The 25,436-nt window shown below is 30.7% G+C and overlaps 3 protein-coding genes across 4 annotated transcripts in view; 1 reads left to right on the forward strand and 2 right to left on the reverse strand.

Moving 5' to 3' along the window:
* Window positions 1-14,249: 14,249 nt before the first annotated feature.
* Window positions 14,250-25,436, reverse strand: part of LOC119688877 (spindle assembly checkpoint component mad1-like) — a 124,846-nt gene continuing 113,659 nt past the window's right edge. Inside the window, exons 9-10 of one of the 2 annotated variants that reach the window (XM_038103541.1) lie at window positions 14,434-14,653; window positions 14,250-14,364 (exon numbers count right to left, since the gene is read on the reverse strand). In XM_038103541.1, the coding sequence (XP_037959469.1) occupies window positions 14,606-14,653 (48 nt within the window). In that variant the 3' untranslated portion in view covers window positions 14,250-14,364; window positions 14,434-14,605. Of the gene's footprint in view, window positions 14,365-14,429; window positions 14,654-25,436 lie in introns of both variants that reach the window. The other variant, XM_038103540.1, reaches the window with a different exon arrangement.
* LOC119688886 lies at window positions 16,483-17,400 on the forward strand. The gene is made up of 2 exons (XM_038103550.1): window positions 16,483-17,066; window positions 17,290-17,400. Coding segments are annotated over exons 1-2 (543 nt in total). The 5' UTR covers window positions 16,483-16,524; the 3' UTR covers window positions 17,291-17,400.
* LOC119688891 (RING-box protein 1A-like) lies at window positions 18,862-21,163 on the reverse strand. The gene is made up of 4 exons (XM_038103555.1): window positions 21,079-21,163; window positions 19,403-19,595; window positions 19,310-19,337; window positions 18,862-19,247 (listed from the first exon to the last, which is right to left on the reverse strand). Exons 2-4 carry the CDS (start codon window positions 19,493-19,495, stop codon window positions 19,030-19,032), a joined length of 339 nt encoding a protein of 112 aa, XP_037959483.1. The 5' UTR covers window positions 19,496-19,595; window positions 21,079-21,163; the 3' UTR covers window positions 18,862-19,029.

Below are 25,436 nucleotides of genomic sequence, written 5' to 3' on the forward strand. Positions count from 1 at the left end.
TTAAATTGTTGTAGACCACTTATAGTGATAAACATTTTATGTCATAATTATCTAGAATTTATAATTGGAAAAATGAGCTTCAAAGATGGTTCATTAATTGCAGTAACTGCACAACAGATACTCTTGTGCTTTATGTAAATAAAAATTATTCGCCATTTTTAAACCAAAATTCTTGCAAGAAACCTTGATGGACTAAAATAGACACATCCTATTCCGTTCTCATAGGTTTCCATAGATATTGTGTACTTAACGTTAAACAATCCGAGAAAATGTCAAAGATATACTATTTAGTTAACATATTCCTTCAACTAGCCAAAGCAAAGCAATCACTTACTTTGCAAGAATTTTTGTTGAACACTTATCAAATGTGATTGACTAAGCACCAAACCGATTTGACAAAGTCCTGCGATTCACAGAGCTTCGTGTTGTACGATTTTAGAAAGAAGTTGAAAGAAACAAAAATTTTTTTGATATCTTGAAATATTCCTGAGATATAGCATGATATAGTAGTCAAAATACTCGACAGGCGTTCATGTGATAATTTTTCTATCAATTTTATCAATCATGTGATAATTTTTCTATCAATTGCATAGAAAGACACATTCAAACTGCTTAATAAGGGTGAGGGGTCCTCATTTTTTCTCATTTTCCAATATTTGGCAGCACTTTTTATAAGCATTTTCCGACCCAAAAAAAAAACGGTGGTTTCAACTTGTGAAAATCAAAATTAATTAGATAAACAAAAACTAAATAGATTCATCCTTCCCCTTTAATGAAAAAAATAATTTATCGTGAGATCTTTCACTTAGTTTCTTGGGTATTCAAATACCCATTGGGCTAAAATGGGTTAAGTAGTATTTGCTTTAGGCACTTTTAAATGCCGTTTTCGCTAATTCATATTAAGCAGCAATTAATAATGCAATACTGTCATCGGACATAGAGGACGTGATGTGTCTTTTACAAACGGGATTGCTTTTAATCTCATCATCTCTAATATGGCTGACATGTGGTTAAGAAGTTTTAAGAAGAATTTAAGAATTTATATTATTTTAACTAGCTTTTAAATAACCATATCTAAGACTCTGTAAATAATAAAGATTTTAAGTTCATATGCGTTGTAAAGATTATTGATGGTACATTTTTCATGATAGTTTTATAAATAGTGATAAGCCGGATTTCTGTTTTAATCCGTGCCCTTTGTAAAAAGTTACGTTGAACCACAAATGGAGCCAATAGCTTCAGGTGTTGGTAAAATGAACTATGATTGTGAAAAAGCTGAAGTTTGTCGATTTTGTAGTTAACATTCGATAGCTAAACATAAGTTGTCTTTGGTTTATATATATTATAATATTGGTATATATTATTAATTATTATTATTTATTAATTATTATTATTTATAATTAAGCTCATAAACATTTAAATGTTTGTAAATGTTTAAAAATTAAAATTATCTTGCTTATTCAATACTTTTCTGTACAGCCAGTAATCTGATTCAGCATACATTACTTTAATCTTATAAAAATATCTTTATTCGATTTATCTGTAATTCTAAGCTAATCAATTTAACTGAATTTCTGAAGTTAGCATACTAAATCACACAAAACGGATTTAATTAAAAAATAAAGATTATGATATATGTATGTATGTATGGTATATTCATTATTATATTCAATGGGAAACTGTATTGACTTGTAAAACATGACAAGTGATTACATTTATTATGAGCAAGGGAGATTTGTATCTTGTATCTACAAGTACTAACGGTTTTGCCAACTCAAACGAAATATGTAAATAACGCCTTCGATAACGAGTGTGTAATGTGTTCAGTACATTGGGGGAAATTTTTGATTTAATTTCATTTGATTTTATGATAACATAATCTATCTGCCTTCGTTGCTATTCACTCTCGATATATATCTGCCATTTGTATATTTTGTGTTTCGTATTTTGCCCTGTGTCTTACTGTTTATTTGTGATTAATAACTTAAGAATCAAAACAAAAAGCGTTTACGAGGTAAAATGGTAAAGAAGCAAGGAAGGAAGATTTAGGAAGGAATCAGGGACCGGGAACTAGGAACCTGGAACAAGGAACCAACAACCAACAACCAGTAACCAACAATCGGCAATCAGCAACCAATAAACCTTCCACTACCGCTCAAGGAATATGAATAGCAACGAATGAGTAAAAAATATTGTATCATTTTTCAAAAGGAAAATTTAATCGCAAATATTTTATGCTATTTGCATTTATTTATATAAGAAATAGGAGGAAAAATTATGTTGTTTTTTTGGTATTTTTTTGGTATTTTGTTGTTGCCGTTTGAAGTTCCTTCCTTCGAATTCAGCTTCTTGCTTGTGCGTGGACAAAGGAAAAGTTGGGAAACTCAAATCATCTTATGAAGGAAAATACAAATAAGATGTTTTATTCAAGATAAAAATATAGCAAAATTTAAAAAGAGAAAAATATTAATGTAAGGATGTAGAAAATTGAAATATGAAACGCTTCCATGAAACCATCAGAAAACCAAAGAGGAAAGTTTAAACAATAATAAACAAGAGTTTATTCAGAAACGATTGCAACACTCAAACAAATGAGTACACAAACTAAATAGCTTTTTGGTTAAAGTAATTAAAAAACTTTAAAATGTATTATCCAACATAAATATTAGATTAAAATTTGAAAACTTCCTCCTGTTGCACCAGCAGGACAGGTAATGAAACAACAGTTTTACGTAATTATGGCTATTTGATATGCTTAGTTTGAACTCAATAATATTATTTTCATTGCCTTTGAAACACAAAATACCGGGGTGCTTAGAACAACTCTATTACTGAAATAGGATTGAAGTAGAAAATAGAATTTCCCCAAAATGATTTAAAAAATTCTGTTTCACTCTTCTTATTCTAGAATTAAAAGCTAATAAAATGATGGTAACAAAAAAAATTTACATCAACAATCTCACAGTTTTTTATATTATATACAGAAAGTTCCCTTCAAACATTAAAATTAAGATCTTTTCTAACCAGAACAGACGATCTTGCTTTATAGCTAATTTTAATTCGAAAAAAGTTATAGCGCTGATAATGCAATGATAATTTTATATTGTATACATATATATTTATTTTAATCAATTCATTTAAAATAGAAAATAATTTGATATTATGTTAAATATAAAACACAATTCCAACCGCTATTAAAAAATGAAAATCTCAATGCTAAAAACAGGAAACTGATATATAATCAAATAATTCGTCCGTCACTTCTATATAGATGTGTAACGTTTAGCAAAGCCTTAAACACTACTATTCACCAGCTAGAAATTGTACAAAACCAGGCTCTGAGAAGACTTTTTAAGGTACCTTGGTACATTAGAGAGAATGACATCCTCAGAGACCTCAAGATCGAAAAATACATAAAGAATAGAGCCCTGAAATTATTTACGAAAACTGACATGCTTACCAACACCACGTCATCAAATCTCAGAATGGTCACAAGCTCTTCGAGGAGGTATGCAGATCTGAGGTCAATTATTATAGTCTGATAAAGTGATAAACAATGATCCAGTCAAAGCGTAGAGAGAGATTATGAAGAAACCTTGCAGTTAATAGAGAATAAAAGTGCTCAAGTGCACTGACTCAACTTGCTTCAACATAATATAAAACATTACATATATTTTATATTTATATAAAACTTTTATTTTATGAAAGTGCACCTTAATGTTTTATTGGATTTAAAAACCGAATTTGTTAAATATATATATTGTGGGACGTTTTGACGTTGCGATTAGCCGAATTAGTCCACGAAGCTACTTGGTTGCTTTTTCATCCTTCAATTCTCGGATGTCGTTATTGAGTTAAAGCTGAAGTGGCTTCCGTTCGCATAACTATATCTCTTGCTAAAGCAAGCAGCTCATTTAGCTTGAGGTTGTCTACCAAGTCATCACCAACCCAATGGTGTCCCAAGACAGTGTTCTCTCCACTTTCCAGTGCTGGACATTGGCACAATATATGCACCGCTGACATAGTCTGCAAGTGTTTTCCTCAACAAGAGTTATCTTTTTGAGGTGATACTTGAAGTTTCCATATGCAGTAATTAGTGAGATCAGCCAGCTTAGGCTGCTCGGCGGATAGCTAAGCACTTTTATCGCGGTTTCGGTTTCGGCATTATGAGTTTAGTCTGTCTACATGTGTTCATCTCTCTCTCCATCTATTAAGATAAAGTGAAGTTATCCACTTATCGACATAGGCTGCAGTCACGTTGTAGCCCAAGTTTCGAAAAATTTTACTTTTTATAGAAAATTTTAAGAACAACCTATGAAGTTCTCAACTAAATGCGATAGCATCCATTTTTACACGGTACAATCCATATAACAAAAATACACTGGAAATGCTGTATTCTCATTGAAAGTTTGATCAATACGGAAAATTAGAAACTTCTCGGAAATGCAGTTGTGACGAATAATAATTGAAAAACATACAAAATCAACTAATAATAGCAAAACTTCGCCATCGACATAAAATAAGGATAATTTATTGCTTATCAAATTAAAATCAAATAAAACGGCATTGCCGAAGTCGATGACTGATGTGTATACTCTACAACATAAGTCCTCGAAAATCTATAAATTCGAGATAAATCGTTCAGCAAAAAACCTATTCTATTTTATAGACACAGTTTAGTGTCAAAATTATAGGGAATCGTAGTCACTCAAAATTCGAGTAGGTAAGCTCAGTTGTTTGCTGATTTACTAATTATTTTGCCTTTATTAGCGCGAATTTGCCAATATTAACAACTAAAAGTTTAACTGGCAATTAGTCGGTAGTTAGTCAACACGTTCAGTAATTCTGAAACGTGCATAGATATTGTAGTAGAGGGAGGAGTTAGTTACAGGGTGCTGTGGTTGTGTTATCATTCGAGCTGCTATGTAAACTCAAAGCAATGCATTGTTGTAATTAACTATTACTTTGCTTTTTACTGCACATTGGTCACATTTCCATAAATGTACTATCACATTTGTACTGTCACATCATAATCATGCCCTTGGACGTATCATTTAGATAATTATGGCTTATGCGCCAAGGCACTAATAATTAAATGCGCATTAATTTTATCTCATTGAGTTGTGAGATACATAAACGGCAGCACATCAGTAAATATTGCTGCAAGCGTTTTGTTGCAAAACGCTTACAGCAAATGCTGCATGGTTGGCTGGCGTTTTTGGGTACAACAAAAACAGCCGACTCGGCTGTTTATTTGAACTGCGTTTCATTAAGTAGTTAATACGTTTGGTTATTGGGTATAAGCTCTGCGTTTATGTGTGCTTCTTCTAATGTTATAAACACTTAGCTCATTGCGGGCATGTACGGTAATATCAATTACCTGAAAAGTTTGCCTCATTAATTATTTTAATTAGCTTAAATGCATTGTGGGCGTACTTGTTAAAGTGACTTGAGGCTGTGTGCTGCGTTAATGTGAAATTGAATAGTTGAGTTAAATATTACTCAGTTTGTTAAACTAATCGAATAAAAGTTTAACAAACAAAGAAATTACAAGCAATATACACAATTAAAAACCAACATTTTCTTAATGAATCAATTAATTTGATAGAAAGTGCAATACACATCCCGAACTACACTCCGAACTACATCCCGAACTACACCCTCAACTTCATTGCTAAGTTCATTGCTCATTGTTTCAGGCTATGATTGATTTGTTTTCTTAACAATTTGCTTGTTGGTAGTAACTTGCGCAGTAATAGGTTTGATCTGCAATAATGTCTATAAGTAGTTTATAGCGGATTATGTCTACTACAAGTTTCTGTAGACGTGTACTTTCTATGAATTTTCTATAAATCTTCCATTTTTGGATCTAAAACGGTTTCGAACTTTGTTTCGTAATCTCTGTATCGTAAGTTATTAGCAATTCTATTTATTAACACCATCTAGTAGATGGTGTCAATCCATTGATATGCAAGCTAATAATTTTTTAGTTTCTTATTGAAAGTCAAAAATTTCAATTAAATACAATCCTTCTATGTAGTTTCCGCGAGACGGCATGTCATACTGAGTGTGATATATATATTTAAATCAATGAAAAATTAACTAACAAACTTATAATTATAATTGCTTTCTTGTTATTTCATAATCAAAATTTTAATTACTACCAGCATGTCTAATAACAGGGTTCACAATTCAATCTCCTTCCACTCACTGAGCTGATTAGCGGGATCACGACAGTTCGGAATTACAGAAAAAGTTGATTACAATTTATAAAGCTATGTTTAGTTAAGGCATGCTTTTCCATAGTAACTATAAAAGATGACGAAGCTAAGACAAAAAAAAAACACAAAAGTCATATGCATCGATCACACTATACAGGATCCTCTATCCAACAGAATTGGAAATGATGCAATTCAGTACATATAATAATTTGGGTAGCATCATCATGTATGAAAATGGTTCTGAAGAACATGTCTCGGCTCGATTGCTTAAAGCCAAGTCAGCTTTCAAGCAGTCATCCTGCATAACAAAACAAGCCCTACGTTGGAATCCACAAGGTAGCCACTAGTTTGGAGCCTCAGCTTAGACATGGCGAAGAAATCAGAGCCAGTATCTGATCTTCAGTAGCAGCAGCACTGAGCATTGATAGAAATTAACCATGAGCTTAGTTGAATATGTAAATATCTTAACGCTGGTCGAATAGATGTCGATTATTAACTGCACAACGAAGTGGCTGAAGAAGATGATTTCATATCAGACAGCAATACGTTTTGAACCGTGGAGCGTATATCGATACTATCATTGCCAATGAAAGGTTGTTTATTCAGCGACAAAACAAATATGAGCTGTGCCAACGTCAATTCTGGATATATGGAATGTGATTTCGTTGATATCGTTTATTGAAGTTTATTGAAATGCCTGCCGTTATGAAAGTATGACTTCATTAGAATGAATAATAGGTTTCGTTTACATTTTCTTAACACCGGTGATTCGATACTGAAGTGAGATATTTTGTGTCATAAATAGATGATATTCACCAAACAATATAAGAGTTAAAGTTTGATGAAGTGAGATTAAGCCAAACTGGATACTTTGTTTTGCATTACGTGCAAGATTTTGAATAATATATTTTTCTAAATTCGAGTTTATTTTCGAGTTGATAAAATAGTTTTAAATATTTAGAACTTTCAAAGACATCTTTTTATCATAGTTTTTATCTTAAATAAAATTTTTAACTCATAGTTATCTTAAATGGATTTTAACATGATATTTCAGCATACTTATAATTCACTCATAAAATTATTATTTTAATCATTAAGCTAATTTTTTGATAAATATTCTCTTTCACACAGATACTTAAATCGTACTTAGTGTGATTTCAAAAATCAATACTCCATCAATTAAAAATAAAAACTATAACTCAAAGCTGTGAACTAAAACTGCAATCAATCGTCATTATAAGTTATGACTTCCAATCTAAGAACTTCAATCATCAATTTAATTTAGTAAGAATCTGAATAATTTTTGAAATAATTAATAACCAAATGTCATAATTATTGGTAATTTCTAATATTTAATTAAAATTCAATTTAATGAGTCGGTTGGTTTGATTATTTTTCCATTCATGAAAATTCAAATTACTATTAAAGGAGAAAAAAATGCGATTTATTGTATGGTTGGGTCATGGCAATGGCAGGCCATCAAATAGCTGTCATATACTACAATTAACGATTTTTGACGTTTTGCTATCACTCTCAAGAAACTCTAAAATAAAAATATATAAGTCCATTCCATCGAATTTAGATAATTATGTGTCTTTCGTCTTTACCGATAAAGAGTCTGATAAACTGTCAAAGAAGTATCTTCCTAAAATACTATTTCTACTAGACGCCAAAGCCGAACATTCAGTTAGTAAGTACTTTATGGTTTCTTATAGGCTCTGCAGTGAGAATTATAAGGAATGCACAGTTTCTCTGTGTGGGTTTCTATACATCAATGACCAGAAAAAACTACAGTAAGCCTTGCAATGTTCACACGATCTATTTTAATGTGATCCTAGGATCTAGTTTTATTATAATTTTAATTTATCCCATGTTAATCGGAAGTTGCATATGACTTAAGTACCTTCCATTTGTTATTATGATGTTGGAGAAAGTAGAGGTAAGTACTACTATTAAGATTCTTTAGGATAATATACACCGATACGGTACCAGCATGCAGGGAAGCACGAAAGCGGCTTAAACTGTCAACTCTCTCGTCTGCTTCAATGTTCTTATGCCCAGGAACAATTTATTGTATATGAGCAATACTTTTTAAGAATGAATAATATACGAATATAAAATTTATAATTTGGAAAAAAAATGTATATTGACTTTTATTCGTGTGGTGAAAACCATCGAAAACCACAGTGTGAGAATTGAACCCACTAAAACCACCTCTTAAGAATGAATGCAGAAGATTTCCACAGCAATGTGAAAATCTTTCCTCAATGTTCAGAGGAGAGAGATGTGTGCAAAAAACTCAAGCGAGTCCATTGTATGTTCAGTGGCAGAATGCTCGTGTGTCTATTCACATATTGATATCCTTGTATATTTTTATAATCCACCGGACATTAAAAGCAAGGGTTCAAAGGAAATATTTCATTAATTGATATAATTGAGTTACTATCGCACAAATATCTTTTAGTCATATTTTATTTTTAATTAACTAAGGAAAACATGTGCATTTTCCATTTCCATTTCAGTCAATATTTCCATTTCAATATTTCCATATTCCATTATGGCCTCGGCCGCTTTAAATGATTCGTTCTCTTCGTATAACTTATACAGGTAACAATTTTTATACAGGACATCTGTGAAAATCTGTTTAGTGATTTGAGGCAAAATTATTTGTGACATAAAAATAAATAGTCTAAACACCCTTAAGGACTTTCTAATGGCAATTACAGAGAAGGAATCATTTCACATGATAATAATGTTTCTTTCTGTTCGATTTGATTAGAAATTATTGACTCTGAGTAAATAAACAAATAACTTTTCGCTTACAAAGGGTAAATGTCATTTTATACTTTATTAATATTTTTTATTTTCAAAAAAAAAGAAAACCGAGGAAAATGTTCTGCACATTTTGCCTTAAGTCGTGCCGTGCCTATCATTTTCTCTGCATTTTCCATTTCAAATTTAAAGTGGAAATACAAACTTCAATCGATTTTCGCAAACATATGTATATGTAACTATATGGGTTCTTCTGTTTTGGTTTGTGTAAGCTTCACAAACATAGAAAGATTAACTTACCACTCCATTGCTCCTAATCCGAGCCAATTTTATAAATTGCAAAATCCCTTAATAATGCGAAAATATCAAAAGAAAAAAATGCTGAAATCCCTTTTACTTGCTAACAGTTTTATATTGAAATGAAATAAATGAAAAAATAAAAATAATAAAAAGATCGAAAAAAATTTTTAAAATAACAATACAAAGTCACATTCTCAAATGAAATTTAATAAAATGTCGCCACTCGCCATTTTGCGTCCTTGAAAAATGAATTTATGGTAAATATGTATCTATGGTATGCATTGCCATAGCGCCATATATACATATACATATATATGTTTCTACATATAAATTAAATTTAAAAAAATATATATTTGAGAAATCTAAGTATGACATCTGTCTGAGATTTCTCATATCAAACTGTAAACCAAAAAAGAAATCAACGGCAAAATAATCTCACTAATTTAAGGACATTGTTTTGATAGAAGAATAAAAAAAAAAATTTTCACTATTCAGAGTATTTAAGTATTAAAATAAAGCTTAGAGAAATCTTTTTATTTAGAACTCACAATAAATGTAGTCTAACAAATTTAAAACAGAATAAGTAGAGCCCGATTTATGCACAAAGATTTGCCCCACAAATCTTATGAACTTATAATAAAACGACATTAATATGCAGATCCACTATTTAAAATTCAACTACTGTCTAATAATTTGAATATGCCCTTTTAATATTGAAATTTAAGCAATAACATAACACCAGTCCTAAGAGTTTTATATTGAAATTTTGGCTTAGGTCAGATTGTAGTGGTGTCTTGATCTAAGCCTTTAATTCAGGCTTCTTACATGGTTAGTTTTGATTATACTGGAGGCTTGGTTCATCAAAGCCCACTTGCTCACAATTAGTGGCAAGTTGTGATAACACAACTCGTGATAACAACTTTCTCAGTGGCTTTGTTTACAGCTCAACCAGCGTCCAGCCAATAGTCACGCAGCATCGTCTGATACTGTACGGTAACCATGCCAGAAGCGTAAGTTTGACAGTCTATGTGCACTTTTTATTACGACTTTATAGTTGTAACATGCATCCATACAGGGGCAGCATATAGCATCTCAGACTTGGAAACTGAGGCTAAAAAACTCTAGCGGTATCCTATGAGGCCTCATATGTGTGGCATTAAACGGGATCATGTATTGTAAACACGTGAGGCTTTATCTCCCGTTTACTTTAGGTGTGTTTTGAAAATCAGCTAACTATATAACATATGGTGACACCGATATATGTAAGTTGGAGACTACTTTGCATGTCTACGCCACCAACTTTAATTAAGAACCTTTCTATGTTTTTCCTACTGTTGATTAACAGCACTTTTGTTTTATGCTCAGCAAGTTCCAATCCGTTGTATTACAACCACGATTTAGCCGCTACGACAGTAGCGTTGCAATTCCTAGCTACTTCGTCTAATGTTTTTGCAACCACCCCACTATTGCAATATCGTCTACATTCCCAACTACGTTTACTCTGTCCGGCTTTTCGATTCGAAAAATACCATCGTATATGATATTCATTAGAATTCTTATTTCCCGTAATTTTAGACATATGTTTAGCACTTTATATGTATTTTTGCATTTTTCTTTCTATTTGAAACAGAATTTAAGAACGAACTTTTTCTTCTGTCTTGCTTTTTTGTGACACATAGCTTCAAAAAATCTATAAGTATATTTTTGCCATTCTCTGATCTCGACAAATTCACTTCGATTACATTTACTAGCACTTCCATTATGTGAGATTTAGTTCTATAATAAGTTTGTCCTTTTTATTCTTTATCCTTTTCTTATAATTTTTTTAAAAAAAAATTGCAATTGAAGTCATTTCTGTTTAATAAAAAATCAGTAATGTATTGATTATGACCTTAAAGAAATTTCAATTTCATTTAAAGAGACTTTCTCAGTATTACGTTCATAGATTAGGTTCTAATGCCTCTACAAACAGAATTGTATTGAAATTTAATAATTAAAAAATAAAAATAAAGTGAATTTGTTAATAAAACTTTCACCGCAAAGTAACAAAAACTATGGTTTTGGCTCAGTTGGTTAAGGAGCGCTGACTCTGAGACTCAAATTTGATTGGGTACGAGTTCGAATCCTTTTACTTGCCGTTTAAAAAAGAATTATTTATGAATAATTAAATACAAGAATTAATTCCAAGACCACTGATGATGGGTATTTGGCAATACTCGAAACAGCTGTATGGTCAGCCAAAAATTCAATTAATTAAAATGTTATAAAATGAATTTTTGTTGTTATAGTTCACTACTGTTCGAAAAAACTTCTTTATTTAAAGATTCTTTAAAAAATTGTTGTAAATTTTTGTTTAAAATAAACAATTTTTTATTTTGCGTAAACAATATCGCGAGGCACTAAAAGCCATCGATAGCATTAATTTTTACAATACATTTTGCAATGCATAATTTCTTTACATTTACAAGAACTTACAATGACGCAGCCATTCTCTGTGAAAATCCGTGCTTCACATAGAATATGCTAAAGTATCTATTACAAAAGTGATAAAGGAACAATACGCCACGCAGCTCTTGCAGTACAAAGCTTACCGCGTATCGCATATAACATACAATAACAATGGCTTTGCCATTGTGAAACATTGATATATTGTTTTATTGACTTATTGATTTATTGATATATTAATGTATTGAAGTAACGACGTTCAGCATATTAACATACAAATTTTTTATAGCTGGCAACATCATTGCTTGGTTTATGCGACTACCTTTCTTCTGTGTGCTCCGTAAACCTCCATAAGTGGATCAGACTGACGGCACGTTATGTGTAACTTTTGTGTAATGCTGATGCTGACGGTGGATTCTGGTAATTTGATAGCACAATGTACAAATATCAACATAAACTGTTGCATTTAAAATCAAACAGTTAAGCGCGCTTAAATTCATAAAATTATTGTTGGCTTATAGCTTATTTGTATAAAGTGAACAGTGCACACAAATACAAACAAAGCACACAGCTAATAATACGCAGGATGGCACATACACAAGCACACCAAACACACCAAAGCTCGTATTCAGAACGTGGAGCGGTGTTGGAAAACGTAAAATGGCACGGGGAAAGTCAACGTGAAATGGACTCAAATACATTTGCATATAAAGAGCGATTATAAGCATCAAGCATCAAGTTAACTTTGAGATTTGAGCTGAGTTGATACTGAACTGAATGCAAATGAGTTCAGTTTCTTGCATACCACATGGCACACATACACATATATATACACATCCATATAGCATAAATGCCAGCCGCCCCTCAGTTTAGTGTGAATGAATTTCAATTACACAAACGCAAATGCCTCCCTCGACTAGACGGAAACGTTGCCAATGGCGTTAAGTGTGCTTAAAATTTATTTATTAAATTTATTTATTTCATTTCGTTTTACAAATACGAAAAAAAATCCACAATCAAACCATCTTAAGTGCTTTAAAGTTTCGGTTCACGAAACAATGAAATCAATACCAAAACGTGTTCAAACACAAAATACAAAATCACAATAAAATAAATGAAAAATCAAAATTAGAAAAAAAAGACAAAACACTGAAAAGAAAAAAATTGGGTACTAAACTTGATGTGATATCATGTCACTGGTTCTTTGGTTCTTTAAGAAAATCTTTTCGGAACCTAAGCATATTTTTCTACTAAAGGAAAGCAAAATAAAATTTTATTTTGATTTAAAATAATCAATTTTTTTTTAAAGTTATGTAAAGCTCATATTACACAGACAGTCATATGACAAATAGTCATGGCAATTTGAAAAAACTAACTAACTAACTAACTAAAACTAACAAAAAATCCTAGAGTATCGTTAAAATACCCTACCACATAATGCGCCGCCTATATTGCCCATGATCTTCAATAATGCATACAATCTCGGCTATTTTGCCCAGCAGTGGAAAGCCCAAATCAGACCCCAAATTCGACAGGCCCATATCCCTCCTTAACTCAGTAACCTTCAAACAGAACAAACTAATATCATTCGCTTCCGACAACCATGTTCTTCCAAACTTTCAATTAACTCCCACCAGATGAAATTAATCAAAATCTTCGAAAGAAGAGTTCTTCGTGATTGTGTTAATAGCCGCCAAAGTTACTCGAATAGACAAGTACCTCCTTTCACTTGCTTGAAGACACTTCTTACGTAGTCAGAATTCTCCCGACATGCTCAAGGTATACCCGTCGCAAACCTGGTTCTTGATGTCATGAGGCAAAAGCACCTCAATTGCTTACCCACTATCTTAAAGAAGAGCTTACAACCGAGACTTCCATAATCCCGAACGTAGAGTTTACTATTAGCTAGACCCCCTCGCAAGTTTGCGCAAACACGATCCCCTTCCCATCGCGTCTTACTGAATACTGAATATCTTCGGCTTTGATAAATTTGCTAAATACTAAGCCCTTCTACTCCCCTCTCTGTTATTCAATACGGGAATGGGATTGCAGCCGCTAAACGTGGCTGAACCAAGGTGCACTTTTTCAATTATGTGCAAAAATCTAAAGCTAACCAAAAAGAAGTCAAAACTTATAAAGCTGTGGGTTTAAGCTTGCCAGATATACGAAGTGTAATTGATTTCATTGTAGCGTTGCCCCCTGTTGTGAAGTCAGGTAATTATTATTTATATTCAGGTAATAATCTTATGTTCGATAGAAATCAATTGATAGATATTTTTTAATTGTTATTAAATATAATTTTATTATCATTAACCTATATTGATATATTATAGATTTTATTCCAATAATCTACATATAAAAATATTTATTTATTAAGTATTCTATGTAAATTATTATAAATTTATTTAATATTAACTGTTGTTCGGTCATATGACTCTAATATTAAAGAACTAAGAAAAGAAATTGGAAAAGAATTAATTGGATTTTTTGTCAATTTAAAGTGTATCAATAAAATCTTTTAAAGTTAGTTTAAAGGAGTCTCTAATTATTTTAAATTACTTTTATCATCAAATACAAGTAATCATTTATATAGTCATTTGGACTCTCCGCATACATGCTGGAAACTCTAAAGAAAATATATTAAATTTTTATTGTATTAAAAATGAAAAAATTAGTAAAAAATGTAGTAACCTACAATATCCATTATTTCCAATATGATCCACTCTATAGCCGAACATCATATAAACAACTTTACGAATTTCTGAATTTACATCTTTATATTCTCCTTTTAATTTATTTTATTTTATGATTGTTAGATTCTAGCTCTGTTCCTTATTAATTCGATTCCTTTATATATTCATGGTCATTTAATTTGTTTCATTCAGAAGGAATTGTGCACGTTTAAGGCTTTCAATCTATAAAAAATAAAAATTGTGAATAATTTGCTTCATAAGCTTTTCACAGATGGCGAAGGGTCTTTCTACTAGGGCCTTTCTAGTACACGCCAATAAGTCGGCTATCGTTACAATGTCACCAAAGTAAGAAAATTTGTTATCGCAAAAATTCACTTTATAATATTGGACGGATATTATGTTATATCTTAAAAATGAAGACCGATGTAGCGAATCTAAAACGACTATTTTCTCACATTAAGCCGCAAGAAATAATCCAATCTAAGTTATTTTATAAAAAAAGCATGTGTAAATATATTCAGTGAATATTTTTTTTTAAATATTATTCCAATGAATCAAATTAATATAAATTAGTGATCATATTTTGTAACAACAAATCATATTAACTTCACTCCTCATTGGCTTTCGTTTAACGTATGAAATCTATTTATTTTTGCTTTTAATGACCTCTGCTTGTAGTTCCTCAAATAATGATTTACATTCTTTTGAAGTAGTATTGTTCCCCAAGTGCAAGGCTTTGTAAACATTATGCAGCGTCTAAAAATTTTTACTAAAATCTTCATTAGTTTTTATATAAAACTATGTTTTAATCACCACTTTAAAAATGAATTTATTTTATTTTATTTTACTAACATATTTATTGCATTATTTACAATATTCAACTGTTCAATTAGAGTAATTAAAAGATTCAAACAATGTCCACACATTTAATCAACCTTCAATCTTGGTTAAGTTATAAAGCTACTTTGGGAGACAATATAAATGGATTTTATGGGACATTAGCTTTGACAAAAGTAAATCTTTAATAAAAATGTCAATGAATTGGTTAATGTAAAATATTTTTTGAAACAAAACAAAAGCATTTGCATTATTTGTGTTGTGAAGGCAATGTTTCTATTGAAATGATTGGGTGTTGCCATAGGAATTTTTCGAACAAAACCAAGGAAGCTGCAACCTTAACCCAAATAGCCTACAAACGGCAAAACAACAGAAAACACTTATAGTTCTTAAATCGAACTTTAAGTTATATTCCAAAGTAAATCAAACTAAGTGAAATATTCGTTTTAAATAAAATCTTTAAAATAAAACGGTAACAATGACTCACTCTATCCACTCTATTCATTCGATTCACTCAGTTGTTAGATTGAATTACTTAACGAAATAATAAATTAGAATTTATGGTGAAATCAAGAATGCCACTTACCCAATAAATACTGAGGTTTACTTCATTGATTGACGTCATAGTTCGGAAAACAGTTTTCTATCGGTAAAACTGTTGAGAAATCAAATTTTTTAATTGGTTTATTAAATGCATAATTTTTGCCAGACAGATCAAAACTTGGTTTAATATTATTATTCCATCTTGATGATTAATGAGTCTGACTAATGAATTTTTTTTAAATTTTGCTAACACTTAAGATGCGCGAAGCTTTTAAAAGTATTTAATGTAAAACAAGAAAATATTTAAATGTTTACACTTCGATTTAAAATATATTAAGAACTGTGAATGGAGCTCTTCAAAGAAACAAAAATATCTAGTTTTATAAAACAATCATATAAAGTTAATGTATTGTGTATTATGGCAGACCAGCTTAAATCAAAATTGTTTTATTACGGATCAGTATTTTCTCTTACTTTTTTAGAGTCTGCATTTCTTGATTTCTTATTTCCTATTTTGAGTTGTCAATTTACTATACGATGTAAAGTATATTTATATAAATAAACTCTATTGTATATAAGTAGGCGTGCATATTTCTAAAAATTTCAAATATTTAACTTTTCACAAATTTTAACTACAGTCGGTTTAAAAATTTATAAAGAAAATTCTTCGTATATATTTTTGGTATTAAGGGTTTCTAAATTTTGCAAACAAAATGTCTGGCAAACTTTTAATAAATTTTCTTAGAACCTTAGGAAGCCCAGCAGTACAGGTACGTTCCATGTTCTCTGACGGACTAATGGACGCCAACGCCTACAAGAGGGTTCTTATCAATAAGAAACCAATCGAACCCACGCCCACGGTTTCGGTTCACGGAAGTAAAAGCTGTTCACAAAAGTTCAGCAAATCGAAAGAAAATTTTTCTAGTAAAAATTGTACAGGAAATTCATCAAATGGTAGCGAATTTAAAAATATCGATGAACGAATGAACTTTGTGCAAGATGCATATAAAAATTCTGAGAAAAAGTTGATTGGCTTACGACCAGGTCCTTATACCCATGCGAGACGCAAACAGTTAGACGTTGAAGAAAACTTCAAAACATACGAGCATTATCCACGTCTTGATAATGTTTTCTATAAGAAAGATTCACCGAGTTCTAAATCAGCTGTTGCGCAATTACTTGCAGAAAGGAAGAAAGCTACACACTCTTCCGATTCAAAGAAAAGCTTCATAACTCAACCAAAACGTCGTTATTAGTATGTATGCTTATTCGTAATTGTTATTGAACTAGTTTTATAAAATTATTAAAATATTATAAATTCCTACTTAATAAGAGATATAAAATTAGATAATTATATTATAATATTTCGATTAACTCGATAATATTTTCTAATGCATGTTTATTTAATTTTATATTGATGACATTGAGTTATATTATCTTGCTTTAGAAATTATATTGTTGATTTTTTATTTTTCAAGGTCCGTCAGACGTATGATAACCAACCTATGCTGGAGACCAATTCACAACTGCTTTATGAACCAGACATTTTTGTTTTTTTTTTTGGTAAATATAACAGAAACAATAAAATATTTCGGCACTACAGAAAAGTCTTTTATTTTAAAATTTAATTGTTTAGATTACAATTAGAAATAAATAAATATTATTAAATGAATATTTTTCAATAAATGATGGAAAACATCAAAATGAACTAGCTTTGCATATGTCATTGAACTATTTTATTTAAAATGGTTATGGTTCATTTCAAACGTATAGTAGGATATCATGGTAGTGTAGTACTAGTCTTCCATCGCTCGTTAATGATTCAAAACTAACTTGTTTATTATAAAAATTGGTCATTTTACATATATATTACCGAAAAGAAGATCGGTTGTCTCAATCTCAAGAGTTTCGACTAATTTCAAACTAGTGTGTGCGCACCAGTTGACATTGTGTTATTTAACAGTTTAAAGGACCGCTGTTTCCTCACTAGTACTAGGTTAAGGCTAGTCGAAATTTATACATACCGAGATGGGATATTAAGACTTTGTTTCTTTTATTTTAGTTTGTGATGAACTTTTATCTATTAGGTTAAAATCTAAGCTATTTGTGTGGATATTGGTGTTTAAAATAATGAAATTTTGTAGATATTAGTATAAAAGGGTTCATTACTTATGCTTCGCAGTGTTTTTGGTACGATTCGAAGAAACCATATTTCATCATTTCCTGTAATGATTTATTGTGAGTCTGCATAGACTATATTATAGTTTAATGGAGGCTTCTTTATTTTCTCATTGGTTAAGGTCTTCGACATAACAACCACTGCATTCGTTTCGTATTTATGCATTTTGGTTATGGGAATTGGCCACCAAGACAAAACAATGAATGTATAAATAATGTTAAAGGTTCGATTTTTATATAAACTTATAAATACCAACTTATATATATTATATATATATTATATACATATATATATACATATACATTTATTAGTATTTTATATAAAGTATTAATATTTTTTAATTTTCCTTAAAAATTTCTGATAAAAATTCTCTTATGCTGTATAATTTAACAAATCCAATCAGAAATTAAATTTAACTCAAAATGATATTAGTATCGCATATTTATAATAAAATCCCGAACTTTTGCTAAATCACATCCCAACTATACGAAATAGGTTAACCGAATTAAAAAAATCGATGAGCAAATTCGTCACATTTAATATAGTATAGAAAAAGTACATGATATTATACATTAAACTGTACTCAGATTAATTCTTTCTTGAGAAAATGATGAAAAATATAATGTTTTGATGCATTTTAAACTTCAGCAAGTCTAGTAAGAAAATTAATAAGGATGACTTAAAATGTTGGCATGTTAAATACAATTTTGTTATCATTAAGGACTTGAGGACCCTAAGCGTTAGGGGCTTGGAATATAAGAGGACCTTAATATATACGTATCTTTAAGAAATGCTTGTACTTGTTGTCTTTTAGCTACTTACACATTAAACTGCTTGATTTCATAAATATCTCCAATGAAATTAAATGTTATTATCGCTGAGTAGAACAATATCTCAAATGTTCCGTTTATTTAAAATAATAGTGTGTATTGTAAATAAAGACATTTTAAAATTTAAGATGTTGTGATAAATGAATGCATGTAGTAAATCTTAAGAATTGTTGTTCGTGAAAAACGCCACAGAAAAATAAAGATAGAAATCAACAGGGGGGTGCATCAGAAGCATATGTCCAGTCCTGATTATCTAATGGACAAACATTTCTATGTTCCAACCAACGTGCAATACAATGCTTGTGAAATATATGTTTACAGTTGCCTTGTATTGTAGCACACTCCTCCTCACTCCGAGCCGCTTGGCATTGAATACAACGCTCTGTGTTTTCATTGCGGCATATTGCACAGATATCTAATTCCAATTCTTTTAAGAAAGAAAAAAATTGGAAACATTAATTGAAAATAATTGTCATTTTAAGATCTTACCATAGGACCACCCAGCTACTGGCATCAACTGAAATGATAGATATTGTTTAGCATTTATGAATTAAATGGGGGTTTAGTAATCACATTTCTTACCTTACGAATTTCAATACGCTTGGCTTGACCTTGAGAAGTACTAGGCTTCTCCTCGGGTTGATCCTCCTCACTTGAATAGCGGTCTTCGTCCATTTTAAATCAGCACAGAAATTGGTAGCAAATGTAAAGATTGACTTTTGTTAACACTACGTTTAGAAAATTTTTTGTTAACTCACAACCGCTTTTGCTTTTACTTAAAAAAAATTATAATTTTAAAATTAAAGTAAGAACTTTTAAAAACTTTTGCCTACTTTTCTAAAAATTTTGAAAGTAATTGAAAAAAAAAAAATTAATAATAACAAATTATTATAAACTTCACGCGGATGAACTACTACAGATATAAACCACAATCAATTACGGAGAAGGAAGATGTCAAAATATACTACTATCGAACAATATACTCAGATCACATGAGGCTCCATAGCCGCCCCGATATCACCCTCCTTAATAAGAACGAACGTAAATGCTACTTTTTTGATGTTGCAATCCCTGCTACCAGAAAAATGAGCCGTATAAACATAGAGAAAATTAGCAGATATACTGAGTTAGCAGTAGAAACTAAACGAAACTGAAACCATAAGGAAATCAACACCATTCCAATAATAATAAGCGCTGAAGATGTAAATGACAAACATCTCTGTACAAATATGAGCACCTTTGGACTCCCGCAAAATCTCGTTGATACCATGCAGAAGTCAGTGATCATCGATACCTGTCATATCACCAGAAGTTTCATTACCTAAATTCTCATATACAATATATTTTGTTTTAAGCTCAGGCTTCCAAAATGTATTTTTATACCCATTAAGGAGAAATAAATAAATAATAATAATAAGAATAATAACAAACACACACGAAACGCGCATGATGCAGCCCTAAAGGGGATATAAGCTTCTAGTGTTATTTTGATAAAAATAGCATATAACACACACCTCTTTTGCACATCGTAGGTACCCCCCTACATAGAATAACCCATATCCCCCACTCCTTTTCATACATAGTCATGTATGCATACACAGAAAATTAATGAGAAATCCAGAAAAAAGGAACTACCTCAATAATTTTCACATTCAGATAACGCGTTTATTTCATTGCACTCTCGAGAATTTAAGAAATCTATCCAACACCATATTCTCCAGATTATGCACCTAATTATTTCCATGAATACAAAGCAGTTTGAGAGGAAGGGTCTTTGGCAATAATAAGTGAGAGATAATTAATGTAGCTAATTATGAAGTTACAAACTTGAATAATTTTAGAAATTAATAGAAATTATGTTGAAAATATGAAAAATGATGAAGACTGAAATTATGAAATTGACATTGTTTTTTATTTATTACAATCTCGTCAGTCTTTGATTAATATCTCTACATAACGGATCTCTACGTAACGGAAAACACAAGATTTTGTATATATACATAAAATACATTTAATACAAATCAATTTTTGGAATTTCATTATAAATTTCGTTAATACAATTAACGAAGTTATTCATTTTGATATATGTAAAATCTAGAAGAAAGAATTTAATAAATTAAAAAAATAATTTAGAATTATTTTTTGGGAACACAACAAAAAAAATGAAAGGCCTTCGATCAAAAGTTTTTAGATGAGATATAAAGTTGATGGGAAATATTATAGTTATATACATATTTAAGTTCTTTAATGTTACTCACATGTTACGAATTATATAAATCACGAGATTCTCAGATGAAACACTAACAGCACGACACTTTCAAAGATAGTCTAAACTTTCTTCTTTTTTGTCCAATAAGCAAGTGAGCAGTGATGACAGAAACCCTTTGACATTCAAAAATTTATTGAACTAAATTTGACAGCCTATATAGAAAATATTTGATATACTTATATCAAACCAACATGCTTAAGGTTCTTAAAATGCTTGATTTCAATCATTCATGATTTAAAATTAATTTCTAATTAATTTTTGAATTAAATGTGTGGTGATCCGTTGTGAGTCATGAAAAAAAACGCTTACGATAATTCGATATGATAAACAAACATTTAGTTATTAGTTGGAATTGATTTGAAAATTACGATTTTATAGAGCTAGTTGCAGAACACCACTATACACTTTCTTCCGACTAGATCTAAGTCTCTATTGTTACTGTGCGTAGCATTTTATGGCGTGGAGGCTTAACACTACGATGTTCAAAAGCACGTAACACTAACAAATTTTTCGGTTCTTCCAGAGTTGCCATCAAGGACAGTGCTTATGTTATATTGTTCTAACATTCCCAACTGTCAAACTATATTAAAGTCTGTTTTGTTTTTTTAAGAATGTTAACTTTTATTTCGTGCGTTATTTTTTAGTATAATTCTATACGTATTTCGGCAAATTCGGCAAAAAGAATATTAGGAATCCTCCTGATGAAGGCAAAAGCGAATTTGCCGAAATACGTATAGAATTATACTAAAAAATAACGCACGAAATAAAAGTTAACATTCTTAAAAAAACAAAACAGACTTTAATATAAATTTCGACGTAACAACTCAAAAAATTAATAACAAAATTATGTCAAACTATAGTTATCTATATCGTAATTCTCGTGCAGCGAAAAAAAAACACCCGTTATAATAATAACGTTAGTAATACATATACAGATATGCTGGTAAATTTTATTTATGAAAAAAAGTATATATAATTTATTAAATTTATTAAATGTCTAGTATAGGGCAACTGGTATACACAATATATAAGCTTAATGCCTACAAACGTAGCTATTTTGGTGTTTTGGTGTTCAATATTAAGGCAAGGGAGAAGAGCAGAAGAGCAGAAGAGCACATTAAAATGAATTATTGCCAATAGCAACATTTAAACCGTTTAATTAAATTATTTCATTTATTTATTCTATTTCTTTTTTTTTTTTAATTTTTTGTTGTTATTATTATACTCATTTTAGAATGGTTCAGCTTATGTATATGCAATTTTATTTAGAACAAATGAGCTCCTATTTTATGAGGGAATTTGATTAAATTTTTACGTCTCAATTACCCTAGAAAAACGAGTACTTTGTCGTCTATTTTCATTTGATTTCGTTACTAATTCTAAATTCTCATACTTATGTTCATTCTTATATCATTTTCATTTTCATTTCTATATTCATTTGTATTTTCTTTTGTATTTTCTTTTGTATTTTCATTTCTTTTTTCATTTTCGTTTACGTTTTTATTTATGTTTTTATTTTACACTACGTTGACTCTGCAAGCGTAATTTAAATTGATGTCGACGCGATTTTTCTTTTCTTCAGATTCTACAAGATTTGAATGGAGTTCTTATTGTTTTGTTGTTGTTCTCAGAGTATCTGTTGTATTTATTTAAGCCGGTTCAGTTATTGCTTTAATGTCTGTTACAGTTGAATGTTGTAGTTTGTTCTGCTTTTCCCACTGCTTTTCTTAAGGCTTGAACCTATGCGTGTTTCTTTACGTTTGAATGGTAACCGCAGCCATATTTCATTTTTCCCCTTTCGACTGACATCTAATCACCCAAAAGGTACGACAGTTGTGCAATGAGAAAAAAAAATTATAAAAAATTAAATAAAATAAAAACAAAACAAACAAAGAAGTATTAGAGTAAAACTTAAAAGACACGAAACGAAATAAAAAAATAGTACAAAAACAAAAAAAAAACAGCAAAAATGGTCACAATGCAATCACCGTCCATCCACTCGCAGCTTACTTCGCTCACACCAATGACCCAGCTTCCGGTCTAGGTATAGGCAACAACAAAAGGAACAGCAACAACAACAACAACAAACAACAGCCGCATTGTTTTGGATTTGCTTGATGCTTTTTGCCTGCCTGCGTAAGCGCATAAATTATAATATGTCAAATAAAATGGCACTCGTGGGTTCGCCATAGCACGCAGTACCGCATTAATATTTTTTATTTAATTCACTTTTTACTACAAATTTCGTTTTTTTTTATTATTTTTACTTTTTTTTCGATTTAGTTTTATTTGACTTTTATTTCCATAAAAGTCCGCATCCAAAAAGTAAAAGTCTTTCTTCACATGCCTCCTTCTTGGTTTTTGCAGCTGCTACATTTGCCTTTGTTGTTGTTTTTTTTTCTTTTTTATTGAGAAAATTTCAAACTAATATGTCATCTCTGTAAATTGAAATCGTCATTGAACAAATTTTTTTTCTCCTTAATTTTCATGTTTACTCATGTCCTCGTGTAGTCCCTTTTGCTTGGCAGGAAAAAATTAATAAAAAATGCTAATTTGAATGCTACATTTACTATTCCTTCTTATTTTTTTTTGGAGCTGGTGTTTTTTAAGGTTGCAAAGGTGATGTCGAACCCTAAACTCACTCTGTCATAGGTAAGGTTAGGTTCAGAGAGGGTGATGTGAATCTCAATACTTACACTTGGAGACAACGACGTATAATAACAATTGTTACAAATGTTGTGCTTTGTCGACTATGACAGCGTCTTCCTCCTCTGATGACTTATAATAGCCTATATTATCATAGCCTATATTATCATAGCCTATATTTTCATAGTCTATATTATCCTTTCAACAAAATGAAGCTGACTGAGCGCACAGAATATTGATATTACTTGAAAGCGAATAAAACCTCGAAACACATTCTCTAATGTTAATGTTAATCTCCAGCTAGAGATATCTAATTATCGGGAGATCTTTCATGAGTCTAACCATTTTTATTGACGGCTTTGAAATAGGTAGTGATGTGAGCAGTAGAATTTTCTCGGAGTGACAGAATAAATCTATTTATTATAGGTTCCGCGATCATTACATTGTTTTCAGGCGCATGTGATTACTATAGGAAAGGAAAGGTATGGTTTATCTAGAAATGGATAATATATTACTTAAGAGCAAATAGTTACTATTAGACAGTCAAACAGCTTTAAAATCCTTGAGTTTTATCAAATTTACATCCAAGGCCGTTTTTAACTGCAACACATCTGTAAATCAGATGTCGTTCCACATTTCTCTACTATGAGTTACCGATTCTGAAATACGACTATTTTAGGTAACTGCAAGGCAGACGATGAAACCAGGGGATATGCTTTAAATAAACACTCAGAAAACCTAAATAATATGGGCACATCGTTGACATCATGCGAACTGTTACTGTATTCTTTTAGTGCTGAACAGTTTCATAAAACATGAAAAAACTCAACAATATACAGGCTTCAACAATGTGCAGACCTTAACAATATGCAGTTCTGCAAGTTAACCGTATTCTTTTAAAAAAAATCTAGCACTTTCACTTAGTTACCCCGTTAGTATATCAATCTTGTGGTGAGTTTGTTGACAGGGCACAGCCTTACTAAAAGATTGAATTTCGAGTTTAATCATTCTTTTCACAGTTATGGAGAGTATATAAAATGTTTTGTTACTGCCCAACGTATGCGAGACGTCGCATAGTGTGACAAAACAAAAATTAGGCGATCAAAATTCGATATTTTCGGAACCAGTAAAGATATTGATATGAAATTTTTCTAAAATATAGTTTTTGATATGATCTTTCTTTTAAATATAAACACGAATCGGCCTAACGAAACCTCTTAAAATTTATGCTCAAACATGGGGCATTTTGTGATGTCCCAAGACTTCTCAAAAATTATGATAGGTAGAAAGTTGAATTTTGGTGTCCAAAAAACCAATATTATTATCTAGATTCCAAAATTTTTTCATGGTTTTCCTCCCACTGCCACACCCATCATGCGAACTTTTAAAATAGAAGTTACTCATACTCACGGGTGTATGGTTTTTTCGAAATATGCTTTTGTTCGAAAACAAAATATGATAAGTATGAAAAAACTCTCAATGCAACAGTTGAATTAATTTCGAACGAAGGCAATTATTTATTTGCTATGATGTGACTGTGATATACAGAATATCGAAACCCTTTCTTGTTTTAGGTGTTACGCACTCTAAAAATTTTCACAAAATAAATATTTTTTGTCTGCGTTTTGGTAAAGATTTTATATTTTATTTCTTAAAAAACTCCGCACTAAATTGATGTTTCCGAGATAGAAGTGCCAACAC

This window comes from Teleopsis dalmanni, chromosome X, assembly GCF_002237135.1.
Source record: "Teleopsis dalmanni isolate 2A chromosome X, ASM223713v2, whole genome shotgun sequence".
Classification (NCBI taxonomy): Eukaryota; Metazoa; Arthropoda; class Insecta; order Diptera; family Diopsidae; genus Teleopsis; species Teleopsis dalmanni.

What these genes read in the sequence shown, in the direction of transcription:
- LOC119688886 (XM_038103550.1), top strand. Translation starts at nt 16,525, where the DNA reads ATGTCTGGCAAACTTTTAATAAATTTTCTTAGAACCTTAGGAAGCCCA.
- LOC119688891 (XM_038103555.1), bottom strand. Translation starts at nt 19,495, where the DNA reads ATGGACGAAGACCGCTATTCAAGTGAGGAGGATCAACCCGAGGAGAAG. An exon ending in AGCGTATTGAAATTCGTAAG is followed by an intron (nt 19,338 to 19,402) that starts GTAAGAAATGTG and finishes CTATCATTTCAG; the next exon opens with TTGATGCCAGTAGCTGGGTG. An exon ending in AGTAGCTGGGTGGTCCTATG is followed by an intron (nt 19,248 to 19,309) that starts GTAAGATCTTAA and finishes CTTTCTTAAAAG; the next exon opens with AATTGGAATTAGATATCTGT.